The 24,611-nt window shown below is 34.9% G+C and overlaps 1 protein-coding gene across 1 annotated transcript in view; it reads right to left on the bottom strand.

Annotated features, from left to right (window-relative positions):
• Window positions 1–16,292: 16,292 nt before the first annotated feature.
• LOC139429815 (uncharacterized) overlaps window positions 16,293–24,611 on the bottom strand; it is a 31,277-nt gene continuing 22,958 nt past the window's right edge. The window contains exons 4-6 of the mRNA XM_071196032.1: window positions 23,718–24,312; window positions 20,848–20,969; window positions 16,293–16,418 (exon numbers count right to left, since the gene is read on the bottom strand). Coding sequence (XP_071052133.1) covers window positions 16,293–16,418; window positions 20,848–20,969; window positions 23,718–24,312 — 843 coding nt within the window. The remainder of the gene's footprint in view (window positions 16,419–20,847; window positions 20,970–23,717; window positions 24,313–24,611) is intronic.

The raw sequence follows: 24,611 nt of genomic DNA, 5'->3' as shown, positions 1-24,611 counted from the left end.
ATTCGAGATTGTCTTCAATAAAGTCTGGCAACAATGTATGTCCATTTCAAACATCCAAAATGGTTTTCGAATAACAGGGATATACCCATTCGACCCATCAGTCATCCCAGAAAATGCTTTTAGTAAGTCACTTCTTACACACAAACAGTAAGAAACTGAAGCAGAACCAAAAAAACAATTTGATGATGAAGACGATATCTCACTGATTCATTTTAAGCAAAAAGGAGGCCCGATTTCTACAGGTAAATCATCACATGAACCTAGTCCTGGTTGTTCCTCATGGACCAATGCCAACAAAGAAACCGATTCTGCTACATCAAAGATAAAGATACTTAGTGTCATAACTGTAAAATAGCCTAACCGGGATAACGCTTCTGTACCGAAGAAAAGTCCAAAGAAAAAATCATTTGCTGACATTTTAAAGACTCCAGACTTTTCAACTGCTAAGCAGACGAAAAATCCCCGAAAGAAAGCAGTCAATTATAAGGCCCAGCTATTAAAAACAGACTTATTTAGAAAGGGGACAAATCCGCCAATTGAAGAGAAACAAAATAAGAACGATGAAGAAGGGTATTGTGTTTTATGCGAGGAGGACTGCGAACGAGACATGCGGCGTTGTATTCAGTGTAATACCTGCTGGGTACATGAAGTTTGTGCGGGACTAGTGCTAGAAGATACCGAAGACTATCTGTGCCCTAAATGCGCTTAATACTCGTTTTGGTTACTTTAACCATAGGGCCATATATCAGTTAAGGTTGGAAATATGGCCCAATTCGAGGGTTCTAAAGTTTTTGTTGTGGAAGCGAATATAGTTTATTTTAATATTGTTTATAAGAGTATAATGTTTTGTATTGAACCAATTTTTAACATTACCAAAATATTTTCTGAATAAACCTGATTTAAACATTTTTGCACTCATTTGAACTGAAACTGGGCCATATTACCCTAACGTACCTTACTAGAGTTAAAATGACCAAAAATATTTACACGAATCATGTGTAAATATTTTTGGTCTAAACCTATAAATGGCTATGATATGAGCTTAAGACATTTTTAAACATTTTCTTAAATATTTTCAATATGGTTTGTCTTAAGGTGAGTTTAGACATGCATGGATTTAGTGGCGCCAGTTCTATTTGCACGCCAGTAAAGGTTTACACTACATGTGGGAAAACAAAAATAAGTGATACGCCGGTTTCATTTTTAAAGCGTATTGCACAGAGTGCAATATGTTGAGTAAACTTTCCAAAGCATGCAAAATAGTCGCTAAACTTTTAGTGGAAAAAAAGATAAAAGAAATACAGAAAAAGAAACGACGAAAAGATCGTGTCATAACTTAACCTAAATCTGACATTAAAAAATTTGGTATTTTTGTGGATAGTAATCTATGTTGTCATGGTTACATGTTTTTAGACTCATCACTGGCGCCAGTAATTTCAGAAGGGTGCAAACTTTTCTGATCCATGCATGCGTGATTTCAACTTGCATGCCAGTTGATGTTTACACATGCAATTTTTATTGGCGCCACTAAATCCATGCATGTCTAAACTCACTATTAGAAAGATAAAATTTGGTAAACAGTGCAATTTTGATCATGAGAAATTGTTTAAGATCTCTTTTGAGAATATGCAACCACTAGATCAATACTTAATGCCCATTTAAAAATCGAGGTTGTATCTTTTTGGGAATAACTCTAAAACGATGCATCTAATTAAAAATTTCTAAGAGTGAAAATAATTTTAAAATGAAATAGGCTTTTAGAATCAGTTGAAAATTTTAAGGGTTAACGACATAATAAAAAAGTTTTAAGTAAATAACCTTTGTGGACACCTGTATAGCATTGATCTGTGGTTGCATACTTTCAGAAGTGATCTTAAACAATTTTTCATGATAAGATTGCATTTTTTGCCAAATTTTATTTTATAAGTACGAAGGCTTTCACGGCCAGTGTTAATTAAACTAAAACTAGAACTATAACACTAGTACTATCACTAGAACTAACACTAGACCTAGAACTAGAAACTTTCAGGTTAAGCCTTACGTTTTTTGAAAAATCTTCAGAAACAAGTTCAAAGTGTTATCACTTCGAACTTGTTTCTGAAGAAGGTTGCAACATGGCATCCGAAAGGTCAAACATTTTTTCAAAAAACGTACGGCTTAACGAAAGTTTCTAGTTCTAGGTCTAGTGTTAGTTCTAGTGATAGTGCTAGTGTTAGCTCTAGTTTTAGTTTAAATTTGATCTTTCTAAGACAAACCAAATTGAAAATATTTAACAAAATGTTTAAATATTTTTATTTTTAGATCAAAAATTATTATACGAATCATCATTTTAACTCTAGTATTTGTGATTAAAATTATGCCACGACTTACAGAAACACCCTGTATATTTTCTTGAAACACTCGCTACCAGCACTAAATTCTCTTATCCTTGCAGTCTCACGATTTAATTTTCACCTGCTTATTGACCTCCTCTAACATTACTTCCAACTCCCCTCAATTACTCTTGTGCATTTCCTCCACAAACTTCTCTCTACCGGTGTTCTCATTAAAGTGATAAACAACAAGACACTTTGTAACTACAAATCAACCATTTTATATCTTTACATCTTTACGCTTTTCAAAACAGACAGGTGTTTATTAAAAACTGCAGATCCTCTTCTACCATCCTCATTCTTTCCATCATGCTTTGCGATGTCTCCGTACCACAACCAGCCCCAAGTTGCCTTTCCGTTCTGAGCCTCTTCATGTCACCATTCTTTTTTTTTCCAGTGTCGCAGATATGACTCTCAACCATCGACCTCTTTATCTATGTGCTCCACTATCTACGTAACATTCGTCCCAATGACTTTCTTCCGTTCAACATCTTTCTTTGCATGGATGGCAGTAGCTCGGCCACAAGCGATCTCGGCTTAATTTAGAAAAGAGAATGTAACTCCTTAAGAGAATTATGCCTGAATATCTCTTTGAACTAAACCCAATTGTCAACATTAACTGAAATGGCTGAAAAAAGAATTCTATTGTAAAATAAGCAGCTGTGTGGAATATTGGCATACTAAACCAAGGATATCTGTTACAGCAACAGAAGCAAAGCCAATAAATTACAATTTAATATAACTTTAAGTTCTAGATTTAATTAAGATAAGTGGTAGATTAAGATAGTACAAAAGAAAAATCTAAATGGGGAAAGACTGTAGTGAAGCTAAGATAACTGCACTAACGAGAATTAAAAATTGTTGGCAACACCAAAGCATAAAAGCAGTTATGCTGAGTACTGGGCCAAAAAGTACACAAATAAACTTATTATGATGATGTTATTGATCATCTTATTCAAAGTTTCAAAAAAGTTTATTTTTTTATCTTTAATTTGAGATATAAATCGCTACTTAATTCGCTTTATAATAAATTAAAATGGGGCGAAATTTTAAATGATAATTTTTAAGATTTCCTTTATTTTTCCAGCACGTTTTTCTTTCGGTAACGATTACGACGACGTCTGGCGTCGCGACGGATCGCACGCGATCCCCATAATTGAATTATTACGTTCGCCCGGGGTGTAATTGTGAAGTTAAAACCGTCCGAACGTCTCTGATAACCATCAGAAGCCGGCTGATTACAGTCCGACACGTGAACAACAACTACGGTCCCTTGGACGGTGATTTCAAAATCAGTTCGAAACACGCAAAGAGGCCACTAAAGCAGACCTTATTAATGGGCCGATCGAAATGGTTTTCCTTATTTTTTAGTAAATGTGATGTGAATATGATCAAAAACTTTTTATTAATAAAATATTGGATAGTATAAAATAAAAAAAGAAAAAACCAACCAGGTGTTTAGGTACGAAAAACGATAAATAACGTGATAATTAAATATGATGGGTGGATACCCTCAAAAGTTAGGCGTTTCTACCTGATCACAGCGGGACATCTTCACCTTAACTTCAGTTTTATTATTTTCTCATTTTTTTATTCACTTTTTTTTCAATTTCATTTATAATATCGTTTCGGCTTTTTCAAACGTTCAAAGCGATTCTAAACGTTTTAAAAAGTAAATTAACATAAAGTGTCTGGAAATATTAAACGGATTTTAACCGAATAAAGTCCTCATAAACAGCGAAATTTATTGAACATTAAAACATTCAATTGGGTTACATTTAAAAACCACTTAGACATTTTTCCTCCGACTAATCGTAATAAAAATGTAAAAACCGTGCGTGACGGCAGCAGGACGAGGATCGTTGTGAAAGGGTTGTCATAGAGGTAGACACGAATGCAAAATCACCCGTATGGTTTAGTCAAGCATCTCAAATGTATATCAATATTTTTATACGATGCGATTTTGTGGTACAATATTTACATCTTGCAATCATTTGCAATATAATAATACTTAATAATAAATTAAATTAATAATTTCCTCAAATTATTTCTTAGTTTCCATAAATTTATGTTAGATTTAGGCCCACTACTACCACTCATAGTTAAAGTCTCTGATAGCATTATCTATCGGATAGCTTAAAAATTGGTTACTATCACTGTATTTATCTTATAGATACCCAGCGTTGTTAAATACCCGGGTATTTATTTTCAAGGGTAAATTTCCTGGATATATACCCAAGATGGGTATTTAGAGGTATTTATAAAATTTAATTTAAATTGAGTTGATTGCAGTTTTGCAAGCACTTCAAGAATGCAGAGTCGATTATCGATATACCAAACTTATTTATAACATCTACAAGAATGCTACAATGACGGTAAAATGAAAGTACTGAAGAGAGTAAAACAAGGGGATACACTATTAAACCCAAATTGTTCATCACAGTCCTCAGAGTGCAAACCAGTTGCTTAAATAACTGGTTTGCACCCAAAAAGATATAAACATTGATTGCAAATGCTTAAGTAATTTGCGCTACGTGGACGATATAGTTCTTAAATCGAATAGCCTTGGAGAGATTAAACTAATGCTGAACGACTTAAAGGAGGTGTGTGCAAGAGTCGGGCTAAATATCAACGTGGAGAAATCAAAATTTATGACAAATCTTGTTCCCAACTCTAACATCAATATTGGGGATAATGAGATTGAGAGGGTTGACAGCTATGTATATCTTGGCTATGAGGTTCGTGTATCGAGAGATAATCAAACAAGTGAACTAAACAGAAAGATCACATTCGTATGGGCAGCCTACGGGAAACTTAGAGACATCTTCAAGAGAAAAGGCCAAGAAAGGCTTTCAATGAATGCGTGTTTCCGGTTATGACATAAGGCTCCGAAACTTTAACATAACGGTAGCCACTTCCAGGACGATTCAAGTAACGCAAAGATAGATTTAGAGGTCGATCCTGGTTCTAACTCTGAGGTACTACATACGAAATGAAGACCTATGAAGAAGAACTGGCGTAAATGATGTGATCAACATTGTGGCAAAGGTTAAGTGGAACTGGGCGGGTCATGTCGCGCGAATGAAGAATGAGCAGTGGACAAAACGGTTGCTTGAATGGAGACCGCGAGCGAATAGACTAAGTAGACGTCAAAAGAATGACCAACAATTGAATTCAGACTATTTTAGACAGCACAGAATAGAATCAAATGGAACAGAATAGGAGAGATGTCCAACAATGGACGCAGAGGGCTGCTTGATGATAATAATCATAATAACTTGATCTAATCTAAATTACGACAGATTCGTTTAAATGTTGAACGTTAAATTGGTTGATAATACGTCTTTGAGTGTTGACAATTCCTCGTCTTCAACGTCCTCATCATCTTCCTCTTCATTTTTTTTGGAATCTGATATATTTTTACTGGTATCACTTTTATACCCACTGTTTGGGTATTTACCCTGGGCCGTGGTAAATACCCGGATAAATACCCATTTTAGAAATACCTACCCGCCGGGTATTTACCCAGTGCCCATCACAAGATACCGTTATCCAACGGATAACTTTTAAAATACCTGTAACCCGTGGATTGGGTGTCGGATAAGTTGCTATCTAAGGGATAACTGCGGATACCTAACCTCAAATAGAATTTATACTGACGTATAAAATTTGAGCGTTTTACTATTTCGGTTAAAACAAGAAAAGTAATATAAACTTAAATAAAAAACTATTAATAATTAACATTAGATAAAATCATCATGGATAATTTCTTCGATCAGTGCCGGCGCTAGGAAATGAAGCGCCAGGGTGAGTGCCCCCCCCCCAAGCATTTTGGGCAGAATACGGGGAGGGAGCGCCCAAAATGCGGGCCAAAAATTAAAAATTCATTTTAATTTAAAAAAATTAAAAAATGCATAGTATTAATCAAAGAAATATAAATAAGCTTAAAAAAGACTGGAATAATCATAATCCATACTTCAGCAAAAATTTAAGAATTATACTGGTGGAAAACCAAACTTAAGGGAATAGTCGGGAATACTCTGGTCAGAAGATTAATTTGCAAGAAAAAGTCTGAAATTGCAATAGTTATAAACTAGACTTCAGCAAAAAACAGGAATTACATTGTTCAAAGTCCACATGAAGTCTGAAATTACTGTTCGGAGAAAACAAAAAATTGATTATAAACCAAACATGATTTTTCATGGCAATACTTGTGTTCAATAAAAGAATGCAAAGAATATGAACAAGAAACCAATGAACTTGTCTTGTTATTGCACAGGACAGGAAATCACTAATATGGAAACTTTGCCAATGCAGGATAAGCACAAAAGCAAAGTAATAGCTGCAGAAATGAGGTATCGGGTGGTACAAGATCCGTATAGATAACAAGAGGCTCCCAAAAAGATCTAATGCTTCTAAAAAACTAAATACTGCTTTCTGAAGACTAGATACTGCTCTGGAAGATTAAATACTGCTTTCTGAAGACTAGATACTGCGGACAGGTCTAAATACAGCATCTGGAACACTAAATACTACTTTCTAAAGACTAAAATTGTTTTGTGGAGACTAAATACTGCTTTCTGAAGACTAGATACTGCTACCAGGTCTAAATACTGCAAAAGAAAGATAAAATATTTTGGAGAAAACATACATAACTTTGGCAGAAGACTAGATACTGCTTCTAGAAGACTAAATACTGCTTTCTGAAGAGTAGATACTGCTAACGGGTCTAAATACTGCAAAAGAAAGATAAAATATTTTGGAGAAAACATACATAACTTTGGCAGAAGACTAGATACTGCTTCTAGAAGACTAAATACTGCTTTCTGAAGACTAGATACTGAAGACAGGTCTAAATACAGCGTCTGGAACACTAAATACTGCTTTCTGAAGAGTAGCTACTGCTGACAGGTCTAAATACTGCAAAAGAAAGATAAGATATTGTTGGAGAAAATATTAAAAAAGGCAAAGTAGGGAAAATATCGCTTTAGTTTATTTCCAACGTCCATCGAAATGGCATCGTTGGCCGAAAAAGATTTTTGGAAAAAATTTATAAACCTATATAGAATGTACCCATGTTTATGGGACTCAAAATCAAAAAATTACATCAACAGAAACTGAAAAACTACCGCCATAAATGAGCTTGTAAAATTGTCTGGCAGTATTTAGCTTTCTGCCAGCAATATTTAATTTTCTACAAGCAGTATTAGTATTCTGGAACCAATTTGTAGTCTATTGATAGCAGTACCTAGCCTTGTATAAACAATATCTATCTTTTTAAGCAGTTTCTAGTATTGCATAGGTAGTATTTGTCTTCCGCAAGGAATTTTTGATCGTCTATAGGAAGTATTTAGTCTTCTGCAAGCAGTATTAGTATTCTGAAACCAATTCCTTTTCTATTGGTAGCAGTACCTAGCCTTCTATAAACAATATCTATCTTCTGCAAACAGTTTCTAGTATTGTATAGGTAGTATTTGTCTTCCGCAAGGAGTTTTTAGCCTTTTGCTGGCAGTATTTAGTCTTCTACAAGTATTATTGGTATTCTGCAACCAATTTGTAGTCTATTGGTAGCAGTACTTAGGTTTCTATAGACGATATCTGTCTTTTTAAGCAGTTTCTAGTATTGTATAGGTAGTATTTGTCCTCTATAGGAAGTATTTAGTCTTCTGCAAGTAGTATTGGTATTCTGCAGCCAATTTCTTGGCAATTGACTGGCCAGATATGCATTGGTATAGGTCCGTCGATAGTTAAAATCCGTCGCATGCGACCTCTCGCACCTCTTGCACCCCCCAGTAGCGCCGCCTGTGTCTTCGATATTGGAGATGAAGAACAAATTTTTGAAGAAATTAATGAATTATTTCCTATAAGAAGCAAAAGAATAATAAGGAGTAGAGTTGACCATTTAAATATACATTCAGATGTTGAATTTATGACGAGATTTCGTCTCTCGAAAAAAAGTTTTCATCACCTATTGAATCAAATAGAAGATGTAATATAACCTCCATCCATGACGTAAGTAATTTGTTGATTGCTATTATTTAATGTAAAATTCATCAAAATTTTAGTAATAATGCTGTACCTCCTTCAAACCGTTTGTTGCTGACTCTTCGGTTATGCAATGGGTAACATGTTGCTATCCATAGCAGATTTTCCTAGCCATTTTACATCCTATATTGCTGCTAGTGCTATTTTATATTTATTAAATATGTGAGCAGGAATGTTTGAGCACCAGATTTCTTCAACGTCAAGATAATACATGTTCTAAAGATCACGATCACGTTGCTTTGCCGCAGTTGCCGCAATTATTCAGGCTTAATAACTATGTAGTTAACCTAACCTGGAGAATGAGGGACCCTTCTGTAGGAGTCCATTCCTTAGTCGATTTGTTCCAGTTTTAAGGCGATCGAAACTCGTACCTATCACAGTGACTGCATTACCAATACATACATATTACATATATTAGCGGGAGCATTGCATTGCGGAGGTAGGATTTGTTAGTGCGGATTGAATAAACTGTGGACATTTCTCAGAGTTTTGGACAGCTCAGGAATCGGCATCCTATACTGCCGCCTACACCTTTTGAATAAAAGATACTAGGTTTTTGAAAACTAAGGAATAATTGAAACCACACTGAAACTAGAATTAATTTCCATCAAAAATCATTTTATCTCATTCCCATATCCCCCTCAATTGTGAAGATTTTTTATTTATTTCCTTTTTTTTGTGTGTATACAGGATGTTTCAGATGTGCAGTGGAAAGTCTTATAGCATCAGGACGGTCATTGATAATTTCTGCGGCTTCCACGATGCGATTTCTGAGTTCTTCTTGGGTGCTCATAGACGTAGAGTAAACCATAGATTTCATCCAGCCCCACACACAATAATCTAACGGTGCTAGATCAGGAGACCGTGGTGGCCATTTCACAGATCCGTTTTGGCCAATCCATCGGTTACCATATGCTCTGTTTAAATAATCAGTGGCAAGATGAGAAGACAAGTAAGAACAAAAGTAAGAAGTGTCTTCCATGATAAATAATAAAAAATTAAATTCTTTGTACAGCACTAGAAAATCGTAGTAGAAATTTAATAGTAGATATTTAATCATCTGTCATGCAAAAAACAATATGCGATTGTTCAGGTTTAGTTTTGTACACAACATTTTTAAGATGACCCCATAAAAAATAATCCAACGGATTGAGATCGGGGTATCTTGGTGGCCACTGAAGTGACGCCTTCCAATCCATCTACTGGGAAATGCTACCACATCCAGATATTGCCTAACCTGAACTGAATATTGCGGTGGTGCACCATCTTGCATCAACTTCATCATGTACCTTCAGGTCATTAGCACTAGGAAATAAATTTATTAAATTGGGGATTAGATGTTGTAAAAAATCAAAATATCGTGGTCCGTTCAATGTTTCTTCAAAAAGGAAGGCTCAATAATTTTATTGTTTATAATTCCTGCCCATTAATTTTTTCAGAATACTGAGTGTGTTGTTCTCTCTTCCATCTGGGACTTTCTTTGCCCAATAGCGACAGTTTTGTCTATTAACTTGTCTGGTTAATGTAAAGGTTGATTAATCTGAGAACAAAATGTTTTCAACATGACGAGGGAATCTATGGCACATATCCATTATGGTTTGACAAAATTGCATTCATCGGTCCGGATCGTCTTCATTTAATTCATGTACTAGTTGTATTTTATAACGATACCACTTCTCTAATCGTAAAACCTTATGTACAGATGAAGGAGGGGTGTTATAGATGCGACTATCTTGACGAATGCTGATATGTGGATTTTCTTCTAAAGCTAGTAAAATATTTAGATTTCTCTCCCCGTTATTTACTGGACGCCCTTTTCTTGGTTAATGTTCTACAGAACCAGTATCTCGAAAATTCCTCTTAATTTTGCTGACTACTGACTGGTTTATTGGTCTGTCGGGATACTTGTTATTAAATAAAACACACATCTCGCGTTGAGTTCGCGCTCTATCGCCAAAATCTACCAAATCATCATATCTACCAAAATCATCATAAAAATTTCAATTCTTTGTATTGTCGATAAACGCATTTTAAGATTATTGGAATGTTGTTTATTAAATAAATTAAAGTAAAGTTACTATAGAAACGAATATAACAATGGACAAAATCAAAGCCCTATCAGTATTATGGTAACTTAATTTTTTTATAAAAAAATATTATATTTTGAACTGTCATTTCAATGTACCTTGGTGGAATAAGGACCTTGAAAAACAGCGAGTCATGGTTAGAAGACTATATAATAAAGTCAGGCATGCCAAACTCGAGCAAACATGACCATCTATAGATTATATTTCCTATAGTATATTGACATCTATAGGAAAGCCATAACGGAATATAACTTGGCTATCCGTAAAGTCAAAAAAAAAAACCTGGCGTAACTTCTGTGAAGGCATAGACAATACACCTACAGTTGCTCGTCTGCATAAGATCTTGGCAAAAGATCACAACACTGATCTAGGCCACCTATGCAAACAAGACGGTAAATACACTGAGGATGCTAAGAAATCGTTGGAGCTCCTACTGAGTACACACTTCTCTTTCTCAAAAATCTGCTCCCACGCAGATGCCTACCCTGAAGTAATGGACATAACCCGTCCATCAGGTAGGGTTCGCAGCATAGCTGGGAACATTTTTACACCCAACAGAGTAAGGTGGGCTATTTCTAATTTCAAGCCCCTAAAATCGCCTGGAGGAGATGGAATTCTGCCTATTTTTCTATAAAAAGGCTTAGAAGATCTGGTATACAGACCAATTAGCCTAACTTCATTTCTCCTCAAAGGGATGGAAAAGGTAATCGACCAATACTTTAGGAATGGAGTGCTTGTCTCTAATCCACTCCACCCTAGCCAACATGCTTACCAGAAAGCAAAATCAACAATTACTGCTCTCCATGCTTTGACTAGCACTTTAGAGGAGCCAATTGTAATCAAAGAGATAGCCCTATGTGCTTTCATTGTCATAGAGGGTGCTTTTGATAACACCTCCTATGAATCCATGGAGAAGGCTCTAAACGTAAAAGATATACATCCGTCTACAATCAAATGGTGTATAGCCATGTTGAACAGTCGGCAGATCACAGCCAGTCTGGGAGGCGAGTCGCTGACTATAAAAGCGCTAAGAGGATGTCCCCACGGGGTGTGCTATCACCTCTAGTATGGTGCCTGGTAGTTGATGACTTAATGAACATCTTAACTAAAAATAGATTCAAGATTCAGGAGTATGCTGATGACCTGGCAATCACGAGGTAAATTGATACAATAACTCAACTAATGCAGAAAGCCCTACTACTCACCAGTATTTGGTGTAGAAGCAATGGGCTCAGCATCAATCCAAATAAAATCGAAATACAAATAAAAGCACCCTCCATTGAAAGCGGAACTATTAACCTCAATATTAAAATAATAAACAAATAAATATAACTTCTTATCTTGCAAATTCAATTTATTTTAACGGAACCGGTTTCGACTAGTTTTACTTAGTCATCTTCAGCCGAATCTACAATTATATTTTAATTACAATTTAATAATTAAAAGTTAAAATTCTTATAGAACTTACGGTCAATAAAAAATAAAATCAAACATCACAAAGAGCATATAAATAACATTTTAAAAAATGTGAAATTACACTTTAAAATACAATATATAAATAAATAAACTGTAAAAAGACAAAACCACATAAGTTCTTACACAAACGATGTACAAAATAACACTAAAATGGATGACCTTTAAAACTTGTATGAAAAAACACATGCCAAGACAGAAACAGGTAAACGAAATGAAACTGCGGCGATTTCGAAAATAAAATCAAATATTTCTTAAACATTGAAAATACCTCAAAACAAAGGTTATATACCTAGGGGTAATACTAGACAGTAAACTAAACTGGAACTCACACTTAGACAAGGTGTGGAAAAAGGCCATCATGGCCTCAGAGCTGCCGCAGGCTCCTAGGAAGGAACTGGGGTCTCAAACCACGAATGGCTCATTGGGCCTACGTAGCAATAATGTCTAATTATTGCTACGTAGGCCTCATTGGTTTGGTGACCAAGAACAAAACATAAGACAGCACAACGACAGCTGGCACAAATCCAGCGGTTTGCATGTCTTAACATAACAGGTGCAATGAGATCCTGTCCGACGGCTGCTTTAGAAGCCCTACTTGGTCTCACACCGCTCCATTTATATATACAAAAGGAGGCAGCCTTAAGTGCCTTATCACTGAAAACAGTTTCTTCACTCAAGTTGATGCAGGGTAACCTCAGAGGACACCTGGAAATAATCACCTGATTGAAATTAAAACGGACCTTATACCGACAGAATACAATATCAACCAGCCGTATAAAGTCATATTTAGAAGCAGGGATGATTGGGTGAAGGGTGAGCCTCAACTAAAAAGAGGAGCCCTAGCCTGGTACACCGATGCTTCAAAGACAGTTAGATCTGGAGTAGGTATGGGTATCAGTGGACCAAATAGCTACATCAAATTGCCCCTCAGCTCAGACTTAACAATTTTCCAAACAGAAGTTCTTGCTATAAACTTCTGCACCGCTTTGAACCTACAGAAGGGACAAAAAGGTGCATCTATAAACATTTTCACAGACAGTCGGACCGCCCTAAAGGCAATTCAGGCTTACACGTATGACTCCGCACTGATCAGAGGGTGTACCAGCAATCTGAGAAAACTTGCTAGGGGCTATGGTGTTACTCTATGGTGAGTTCCTGGTCACAGAAACATTGAGAGCAATGAGAAGGCGGACAAGCTGGCCAAAGAGGCAGCGAAAACGCCCTTCCTTGGACCCCAACCTGGTTGTGAACTACAAAAAAGACACCTAAAACTTACGCTGGAAAGAAATTCCAGGTCACAGACAAGCGAAGAGTATGATAACACTCAGGTTACCTAACCGGACATGTGCCCCTAATATACCACCTCTTCCACATTGGACAAGCTGGGGATCAAACTTGTCGACTTTGCAACGACGAACAGCTGAACATATACTGTACAATTGCATCACAATTTTCGGTGAAACTCTCTTGACACCTACCGACATAAAGGTTCAAGACCTCAGGGCAATACTAAGGTTCATCAATGACCTACATTTTTTTCTACCCTAAACTTTTGGAGGGCTAAAGTTACAATAGATCCTATAGGTCGTGGTAACGAAAGGGGCTGCTCCCCTCAGTCCGGTAGCAATAACAATAATAGGGTATACTACATGAAAAATACTCAGAATTTAACGTAAAATCCATAAATGCTACAAAAAATGGGGGTTCCTATTTAAGAATGCCAACTTAGGCATGGATAACAGAGCTGCCGCAGGCTCCTAGGAAGGAACTGGGGTCTCAAACCACGAATGGCTCATTGGGCCTACGTAGCAATAATGTCTAATTATTGCTACGTAGGCCTCATTGGTTTGGTGACCAAGAACAAAACATAAGACAGCACAACGACAGCTGGCACAAATCCAGCGGTTTGCATGTCTTAACATAACAGGTGCAATGAGATCCTGTCCGACGGCTGCTTTAGAAGCCCTACTTGGTCTCACACCGCTCCATTTATATATACAAAAGGAGGCAGCCTTAAGTGCCTTATCACTGAAAACAGTTTCTTCACTCAAGTTGATGCAGGGTAACCTCAGAGGACACCTGGAAATAATCACCTGATTGAAATTAAAACGGACCTTATACCGACAGAATACAATATCAACCAGCCGTATAAAGTCATATTTAGAAGCAGGGATGATTGGGTGAAGGGTGAGCCTCAACTAAAAAGAGGAGCCCTAGCCTGGTACACCGATGCTTCAAAGACAGTTAGATCTGGAGTAGGTATGGGTATCAGTGGACCAAATAGCTACATCAAATTGCCCCTCAGCTCAGACTTAACAATTTTCCAAACAGAAGTTCTTGCTATAAACTTCTGCACCGCTTTGAACCTACAGAAGGGACAAAAAGGTGCATCTATAAACATTTTCACAGACAGTCGGACCGCCCTAAAGGCAATTCAGGCTTACACGTATGACTCCGCACTGATCAGAGGGTGTACCAGCAATCTGAGAAAACTTGCTAGGGGCTATGGTGTTACTCTATGGTGAGTTCCTGGTCACAGAAACATTGAGAGCAATGAGAAGGCGGACAAGCTGGCCAAAGAGGCAGCGAAAACGCCCTTCCTTGGACCCCAACCTGGTTGTGAACTACAAAAAAGACACCTAAAACTTACGCTGGAAAGAAATTCCAGGTCACAGACAAGCGAAGAGTATGATAACACTCAGGTTACCTAACCGGACATGTGCCCCTAATATACCACCTCTTCCACATTGGACAAGCTGGGGATCAAACTTGTCGACTTTGCAACGACGAACAGCTGAACATATACTGTACAATTGCATCACAATTTTCGGTGAAACTCTCTTGACACCTACCGACATAAAGGTTCAAGACCTCAGGGCAATACTAAGGTTCATCAATGACCTACATTTTTTTCTACCCTAAACTTTTGGAGGGCTAAAGTTACAATAGATCCTATAGGTCGTGGTAACGAAAGGGGCTGCTCCCCTCAGTCCGGTAGCAATAACAATAATAGGGTATACTACATGAAAAATACTCAGAATTTAACGTAAAATCCATAAATGCTACAAAAAATGGGGGTTCCTATTTAAGAATGCCAACTTAGGCATGGATAACAGAGATGTGTAAGCCTTTTTTTTTTCTAAGAATATCTCTCGAATTTTTGTCGACATAATATACGTAATATACATGAAAAATACTCAAGATTTAGCGTAGAATCCATAAATTCAACAAAAAATGGGGTTTCTAACTAAAAATGTTAGCTTTGGCATGGTGTCTCAATTTTGGGACATCCTGTACATTTCAATTTTATCTCAAAAAATACGATATTCTAAGAATGTCCCCCGATTTTGTATCGAATTGACTCCATACTTTATGTACACAGTGTATATCTCGGTAATAAATTAATTGGGACATATGTTTATATGAACTTTTTTGTTTATTTTGTGCTGAAGAATACATCCCTAAAATTAAAGTGCTCTGCAATTCTGAAACACCCAGTATTTTAATATTAATTTTTTTCCCAACATTTTAGTAATTAAACACCCCTCTTATTATGCACCATTTTAAAGAAAACATTCCAACCTTTCATTAAGATATAAAACACCCCTTAACACCCATAAATAAACCGGAAGTATTCTTTTTTTTTTAATTTCCCACTCGTACAAAACCGATCGATCTTTTTCGATTCTCGTGTTAAGTTACGTTTTTCACGTGAGCCCCCGAAGCTGAATTTAAATTTCGATCCATCTCTCGAACTTTGAAGATCGCAAACCTGAAAATTACGGCACCAGGAAGTCGAATCGTTGCCGTATTATTACCGTCAATAAAGACGTCAAGATTCGAGACAAGAATCGTTTAAATAACCGGCTTTTCCGATCCATAATTGAACGTTTCCACACGAATTTTCGAACATCTTCACTATAGATTTGGCCTTTTATTAACTTCACCGACTTCGATTCAGTTACGTTATTTAGTTTAGTTTTCGGGGGTTTTTACTTTTCTTATGGAATAAAACGAAAAAAGGTTTTTTTCTTTTTATTTTAGAATTCGCGTGACTTTGTCGATTTCAATCGGAGCGGAATACAAGATTATATCGCGATAATGACTCAATCGTGAAGAAAATCGGGGTAAAGTTTCAATTTGAACACGAAACCGAAGAACGAAATGAACACGAGAATACAATTAGTGTGTTTATTGATGACACATTTTTAGTTTTATTTAAAAAAATGATAAATTTAAATTTTTTATTTTGTTTTTAATTAAAGTTAAACCGATTAAAACCGAATTAAACGTTCAAATCTCGTTTATAATGTTACACAAACTCAATTAAATCTAAAATACGCGTTTTAATTTCGAATCTACCCCTAAAACAAATTCCCAAAGCACCAAAAACACCAAAAACAACTAAACGAGCTCGTTCAAAAGTTATATTAACCACCTAAAACACAACAAAAATAAAAGCAAAAATCGCATCCAATCGTGATAAATACGTATAAATTTAAATTTCTGATTAAATTTGAGAACTTTATTAAATTTACCATCTGCTCATTGTCAGTTTTTCCCGGAAATAAACGTTTTTAAATCGAAAATGATACCTGTACAACCTGGTTACGATGTTTTTACGACCCAAAATTAGCACCATTAACATAATTAGACCCTTTTCAACGCGTCATGATGCCACTGGACAGTTTTAAAACGGTCTTTAAAACACTTCCGAGACGTTAATAAATCGATTTAAAAACGAAACACCACCTGAGTCTTTTTTGGAAGTTTTTTTTAGGGATATTTTATTCAAAATTTTACATTAAATAATTTTGATAGTAAATATAAATAAAAGATGTTTTTATTTTTCGAATAGTAACAATTAGACCCTTTTCAACGTCTCAAAATGGTTGGATGGTTTTAAGAAGGTCTTTAAAACATTTCCGAGACGTTAATAAATCGACCCTTGAAGTTTTTTTCCCTCGGAATAATAAATTTCCATTTAAATTATTTATTTTCTGTTCGCAGTCAAATTAAAAAATTAAAAAGTCGTTTAAACTGGAGGTTTCAAGTCTTATTACGACTATGTTACGCGTCATGTTTTTGTCTTGTTTATGTCGTATTAAGTCTTGTTTAGTTTTTTAATAACGATTTTAATTTTTTTAGGAAAAGAGCTTAAACTTTGCTACTTTTAACCAACAAATTGTAAAAAAAAGTATAATAAAAAGATTTACCAATTGAAACGATCATCATCCGATCAAGTGCTCAATTAACAGACGAGGAAACTACAGCGCTAACCAAAGAATTGAATTCCGTAGTTGCTTGAATTCATGTCACCGCAATCATGGACAGGACAGAATACTGATCGGATGAATTAATTAAACTTCCTTTTCTTTAAAATACATTTTGTGCGTAGAACTTCTTCTTGTTCGTGTTTTTTTTTTCTCTTCTTCTTTTAGTTGACGTTTTGTCTGTAAAGTAGAACTTCTCTTAAACTGTAGGAATCCTAACAAATACGACGACAAAATGACGAGCTTTTTGGATCCATATACCTACAAGAAAAAAAAAATTTCCATAAATTCCAGCAGAGAAGTTCCAGCAGAAACATAAATGCTACTTAATCCGTAAAAATTAAAGTTCTCAAGAGTGTCTTATTTGTAGTGGCACCCACCAAAACACTTAAAAAGAATAAAAAAAAAGAACAAACTACACAAATAATTATACCCATAAACAAAAATAAAACCAGAAAAATTTTCCAATACACAGAACAAGATTTGAAAAACGCATTACAAGAAATTAGGGAAAAAAGAATGAAAATTTGTGAAGCATGTAGACATTTTAATGTCCTGAAAACCACAGTGCTCGATACACTTACCACATGAGTCCTAGAACATTTGAGGAAAACAGCACCACCACCACTGCTGACAATAGAAGGAGAGGAACGAATAAAAAATTGGGTCATTAATCTTGCTAAATGTGGATTTCCAATAAAGAAAGAGATGTTGCTGGATACAGTAAGAAAAATAATTACAGTCGATTCGAAACTGAATATCTTTAAAGACGGTACGCCAAAACAAAAATGGTTTTAAACTTCCTTAAGAGAAACCCAGAAATATCGCTGAGACAAGCGGAGGTCATCAATAAAGCTAGAGCCATTGTCACTGAGCAATCCACGTCGCATATTTAATGGAATGAATCCGGCTTTTCCTGATGCCCAAAAACTGGCAAAGTATTAGGTCCAAAATGTTTCAAAAACTTATACACTATTCAACAAGGCAATGAAAAAGACAACATCACTGTTTTAATAGTTTTTAATGCTAATGGGGAACTTGCTCCACCTCTAGCACTTTTCCCATACGTCAGACCTCCGAGGGCATTAGTGGAAAATATGCCTAGTGATTGGACGCTAGGAAGATCCGAAAAAGGATGGATGACATCAGATGTTTTTTTTTTTGAATATATTGAAAATATACGAAGACTTAGAATTATTTGTGGATGGTCACAAGTGCCACTTAACTATGGCTATAAGCCAATGGTGTCATGAAAATAAAATAGTTTTGTACAGTCTGCCACCGAACACCACTCATATTATCCAGCCGGCCGATGTAAATATATATTTAAACCATTACAGGCCGATTGGAAAAACGCTGTTCGAAGATGGCAGAATAGACCTGAAAACATTAATTTGTGTGTTACAAAAATTAATTTTTGTAAAGTGTTCAGTACAATACTTACTGACACGGCAGAATTCAACCCAACCCAACCCAAACGCAGTAGATTATACTAAATGTGTGACGAATACAATAGGGAGCATTAAAAAAAACAAAATCGAAGATCAAACAGTGAAGATATACCAACAAGAGTAACACATTAGTAGTTCCCCTAGTTAGTCACAATGGTGATCAAGATAGTTTAGCTAACATGCCCAATGTTAGCTTCTCTACTTCTCATGCAACTTCCTTTTTAAATTGCATAGATCATGAACATTTCGATGTAATATCTGATATTGACGGTGATAAGATTCAAGAAAACGAAGTAAGAGAATTATATGTTATTGATACTACATCTGACATTAATACGAATATTGTTCAAGAAAAAGAACTACATGAAATTCCAATAAATTACAGCAAGAAAACGGCAAATTAGATGGTCCCATGTTTCAAGAAAAAGATTATCAAGAAAATACACCTAATGATAAGTCTGCTGATGTAAAAATCCTTGAATTCTTGAATTAGCACAAATAGACTCACTTCATCACTTGAGAAAGCGTTTGATAATCATTTGGTATACCCAGATCCTATACAAAAAAGCTGTAATTCAAATAGAAGTAAAACGGAAAGAGCGCCAAGCGCAATTTCGAGTGATAGATGGAGAGAATATTACAGAAGAAAAGATGAAGAAAAAAGACAGAAAGCCATGGATATTCAGCAAAGAAAAGACACTAGAAAACGATTAAAAGAAAAGACAGATAAAAAACGAAATACTAACAACGTACTTAGAGATACTACTCAAACTCTAAAAAATCAAATGAAAATAGCATGTTCTCTTTGTAGTGAAATTTTAAATAGTGACACAGAAGATGAAGACGAGTTAAACATAAGTTGTGATTTTTGTGATAAATGGTATCATAAAAAATGTACTAGTTTCCATGATTTATCTTATGATATCATTGTAACCAAAGAGTACAAATGTAACTTATGTTAAGCTGTAAGTTGAAGGGTTTTTGTTCAAAACCAGCGTATTATAAAAAAAGATTTTGAGATTCCTCGATAATATTTAATTTATTAATATTTTTTTTGACATGCAGTATTTGTTTTTATTTTTGAAATAAATCGTTCAATTACTTGTTTGTTCGTGTCGTTCATTTAGTTTATATGTTGTTATCCTAATATTAGTTAAAATTTTTAGTTTCATTTTCATATAGTAAAAGGTTTTTAATTTATTTTCTAATAAAAACTTAATAATCGCATATCTTACATTTTATTTCAAAAAAGTCTCCCAAAAACAACTCACAAATCAAGGCTCCTTAGAGTGGTCGAGAACTAGTATAAAAATGGTCGACAATTATACGTGGTGGTCGAAAATCGGTTAAAATTGCACTTTTTAAACAATTGTTAATAAGTATTATTTAAATAAATTTTATAACATAAACAATATTCTAAATTATTTATTAAACCCTAAATATTGTCATTAAAAAAAGTGAATAGTATTTAAACATTTTTTCTGTGTTATATTTACCCTTATCGTTAATTTTCTCGTTAATTGGTCGAAAACAGGCGCATTGACCCTATCCGAACACCGAAACAAGTATCCGGATACCTTTCAGATTTAGTCACGGATACCGGTTCCAGATACAAAATTTGAAAAGTATCCGGATACAGAGCATCGGATACTCAAAAAAGTATCCAGATACTACCCAACTCTGCTGCATAATCAATTTTTATACATTTTTTGTCATATCTTTCTTTCCTATTTATTTTTGAATCAATTAAATTATTGCGAGCTTCTGTACATGCTATTTGAAATCTGTACTTTAGTTCTAACGCATAATTTTCAAAATTATATATCGGTTCGACATCGTTGGTCACATTTAAAGGTATTAAGCTATTCTTTCCGAAAACTAATTCATATGGATTGAATTTGGTTTCTGTATGTACTGTATTATTGTAAGAAAAGCACCAATACTGAATCCAATTGCTCCATGAATCAGGATAATTATGTAACTGAATTTTCAAATATGCCACAAGATGTCTATGTGTATTTTCTATGGCACCTAAAGTTTCATGGTAGTTTCAAGTAGTTTACATACTTCTTGAAATGTATTACTCATGAACCTTGATCAGTGAGCACCAGTGAGTTCCATATCTTAAAATGAAATGTTTTACATAAGCCTCAGATACTGTTAAAGCATCTTTATTTTTTAAAGGATAAGCTTCTCCAAATTTCATTAAATCACATTGTTTTGTGAGTATGTATCTATTGTCGTTATTATCAGTGTTTAAAGGACCTACAATATCGATAAAAGTTTTTTATTTGGTAATGAATGCTTGTGTCTTTGACAATCATCGCATTTTTATTTTTAATGAATCTAATGAATAGTACTTTTTAATGTTGTCCTCCCGTTGGAAGCTTGTGAAAATCATTAATAATCAGTTGTTGCGTTTCTTTATTTTGTATATGTTCAACATCTCATATAACAGATATTTTAATTTCAATTTCTTTTAGTTTATATTTCATGTTTGACATGTCTTTTATAAATTGTTTTGTTGTTTCATTTTTAAGTATACACATTTCGCGAGTATTAAACTTTTTACAAACAATTTTCAGATCTTTCATTAACGCAGCTAAGTTTGCTAATGATAAAGATAACTGATTTATGTAAATTGTCAAAATCATTATTCATAGTAATATTAAATTTATTATCAATTAATGGTTGCAACCGAATTGACCGTATAGGTTCTTTTAACAATTCCACAAAACTAGGGTGATCAAACCTGTCTGTTGGAATAGTTTTTAATAGTTCCATTTTAGGTAATTGTTTTGTCATCGAACGCGTTATAACAAATAATTTATTATTAATATTTTTTCAAATCATTTGAATTTAGAGCGTCAGCAACGACATTATCATTTCCTTTTACATATTCAATGTCAAAATCATACTACTCTAATGCTAATCTGAATTTTGTTAATCAACTTGATGGCTTCGTCATGCCAAATAAGTAAATTAAAGGTTTGTGGTCTGTATAAATAATAAATTTTTTCCCGAACAAATATGCCCTAAAATGTTTAACAGTCCACACTATAACAAGAAGTCCTTTTTCTACACAGGAAAAAATCGTGTCGTGTAAAAATTTTAGAGTAGTTGGTAAAAAGAATTAGAGTAAAAATTGTAATATCACATGGTAAAAATAACTCTAATGTACACTATATTTAATATTAATATAGAGTTCATATATTATTCACTTAATAGAGTAGTTTTTACAGTTCGCTAAAGGAGAGTTCTTTTTTACTTATGTTAGTGAAGTTATGTAATATATAAAACATTAAATTTTACACAAGACGTGTAAACTGTACTTTTCCTTCAGGTACTTCGTAGGCATCGCACTATTTTGCTCGGGATTACTCGTCGGTACCACGTGATTAACATGTGGTGTGATATAGCTAAAATTTAACGGTCATTTACTAAACGAGTCGGAACTCGAGACCTGATTTACGCGATATAAAAAGAAAGAACGATTATTTTTATTTTAATTATGTTTGCCAAACATTCGTGTTGTGAAATTAGTGGAACTTCCGGAAGATTTTACGTACGAGTTCCTTGCGAAGATTTTTAAGTATGTACAACTATACATATAGAAAACTTATAGAAGACTCATTTGATGCAGTTTTCATGGTGACTCGGTGGAAACTTTAAAATGGATTAAGTATGGTTATATAAAAAGAATTTAATTTTTTTAAATTTAAGATATAACAATATATTACAAGTGAAAATAAAAACAAATATTTTATAATTTTGATTTTTATTACAAACCTAAAACCTTCCTAAAAATATTCTATACTTCCTATTAAAAATTAACACTAATAAGTGAAAGATACACACTATTTAGTGATATTTTGTCACTAGAGTAAAATTAGAACGAATCGTTAATAATTTACAGTGGTAATTTTTAGGGCCCGGAACTTTTGTAACGGTACGATACGATTTACCCCCTCCACTTGTTCTCTTAGAAAATGAGTCGGTGGCGTCAAGTCAACTCACCTGATCGGTTGTTATTGACGACCGACGATCAGTTTTTATTGCGCATCAATGTCAACATTGTCAACCGTCAGTACGATTCGTACGATTTCACTGTTGTTCAAATGTGCAGTATTTGACGCTTTTCATCCGCATAATTTCGTCAAATTTGCTATTTATCTTTTTTTAGTTACCTTAAGTTGGAATTTGGAGTTCTGTTTGAGTTCGTATTATAGTTTTTTTTTTAAGAATTGTTTTTAGTTTCCCTTTGTGGTAAAATTGTTGTTCGGATTTGAAAATTGTTCAACAAATTGTCGAAAACAATGTACCTTTAACTTTTAAGGAAAAATATGGTTCAATAGCTCAGTATTTTATTTATGCTCCACTTACAAGTTGTGATGTTGAAAGATCATTTTCTAGGTACAAACACATTTTAACGTCAACTAGAACGTCATTTACAGATGAAAATTTAGGGATGGTTGTTTCAATATACGTTAATAGCAATATTTTTATAAAATATATTTTTTTTTTTAATATTTTCAAATCGTACTGACAGTTGACAATGACGTGTAATAAACCGATTGCCGGTCGTCAACAACAACCGATGAGGTGAGTTGACTTGACGCCACCGACTTATTTTCTAGAAGAACAAGTGGAGGGGGTAAATCGTATCGTTCCGTTACAAAAGTTCCGTGCCCTAGTAATTTTACACTGATTAGATTAGAAACGTATCTAATTAGAGTCACGACAACATCTAGTTAGATTACATATAATACACTGTTATAGAGTAACGATTTTACACTATTTAATAAACACCATCTTTCACTATTTAGTGTAAAATTTTAATCTATTCACCACACTATATAGTGCAAAAAAATAACTCTAAATATATTGGACCGATCTGAACCATGTTTTAGAGTTGATTTTTACTCTATATTTTTTCCTGTGCAGCATCCAGCTTTATACCTTTTACCGATTCCACAAAATGTGTAGAATCCCTGACATACGATTCCGTGTTACCTGTAAAGGGGGACAGAATCTTTGCAAGATGTTTGGCCAGCTGATATGTTGGGGAGTTGATGGCGCTGACGATAGGGCGGAGGGGGACGTCTGGTTTGTGAATCTTCGGTAGTCCGTAGATTCTTGGTGGTACCGGCGCCTGCACAAACAAACCTTTCTGCTGTTCTGCTGGAATTCCTGTGGATTTTATCAGTTCCTTCATTTTTCTTACGATTCTGTCTATGGGGTCCTTCTTGATCTTCCTGTAGGTGGCTGGGTTCAGTAGGTTCATCATTTTGTCGTCGTATTCTTTCCTGTCAATAACAACGGTGCCATTCCCCTTGTTTGCTGGTAACACGACGATTTCTGACTTTTCTTTAATAGATCGGAGTGCCGTCTTTTCACCAACTGTCAAGTTGGATTTCGGTGGTTTTGCTGACTTCAGTACTCTCGCAACTTCTTGTCGGATCTCATCGGCTTTCAGTGCGGGCATCCCTCGTACAGCTGCTTCCACTTCGCAGATGATTTCCTCGTTTGGGACCTTCTTGGGGCGATTGCGTAGTTCAATCCTTCGGCGAGCACAGAGGTTTCGTCTTTCGTTAGTGAGACATTCGATCTGTTAATGACGATTGTTTCTACTGGTAAGCTATTACTTTTCTTCTTTTGTGTCCGGCGTTCCAGAGATTCGAACTTCTTGATGTGCGTGTCACGGGTCTTCTGGAATTTGTTGATATCCTCCCCATAAATATTTCGATCTCGTTAGTTCGAACCAGTTTCTGAAGAAGGTTGCAATATGGCATCAGAAACGTCAAACCTTTTCTTAAAAGACGCACGGCAAAACCCGAAAGTTTCTAATGTTAGTTCTAGTTTTAGTTCTAATTTTAGTTTGATTTCTTGATTATTGTTTCCAACTGC

Source organism: Onthophagus taurus, chromosome 5, assembly GCF_036711975.1.
Source record: "Onthophagus taurus isolate NC chromosome 5, IU_Otau_3.0, whole genome shotgun sequence".
Lineage (NCBI taxonomy): Eukaryota > Metazoa > Arthropoda > Insecta > Coleoptera > Scarabaeidae > Onthophagus > Onthophagus taurus.
The sequence above is the reverse complement of the archived record's forward strand: the minus strand, read 5'-3'. Positions and strand labels throughout refer to the sequence as shown.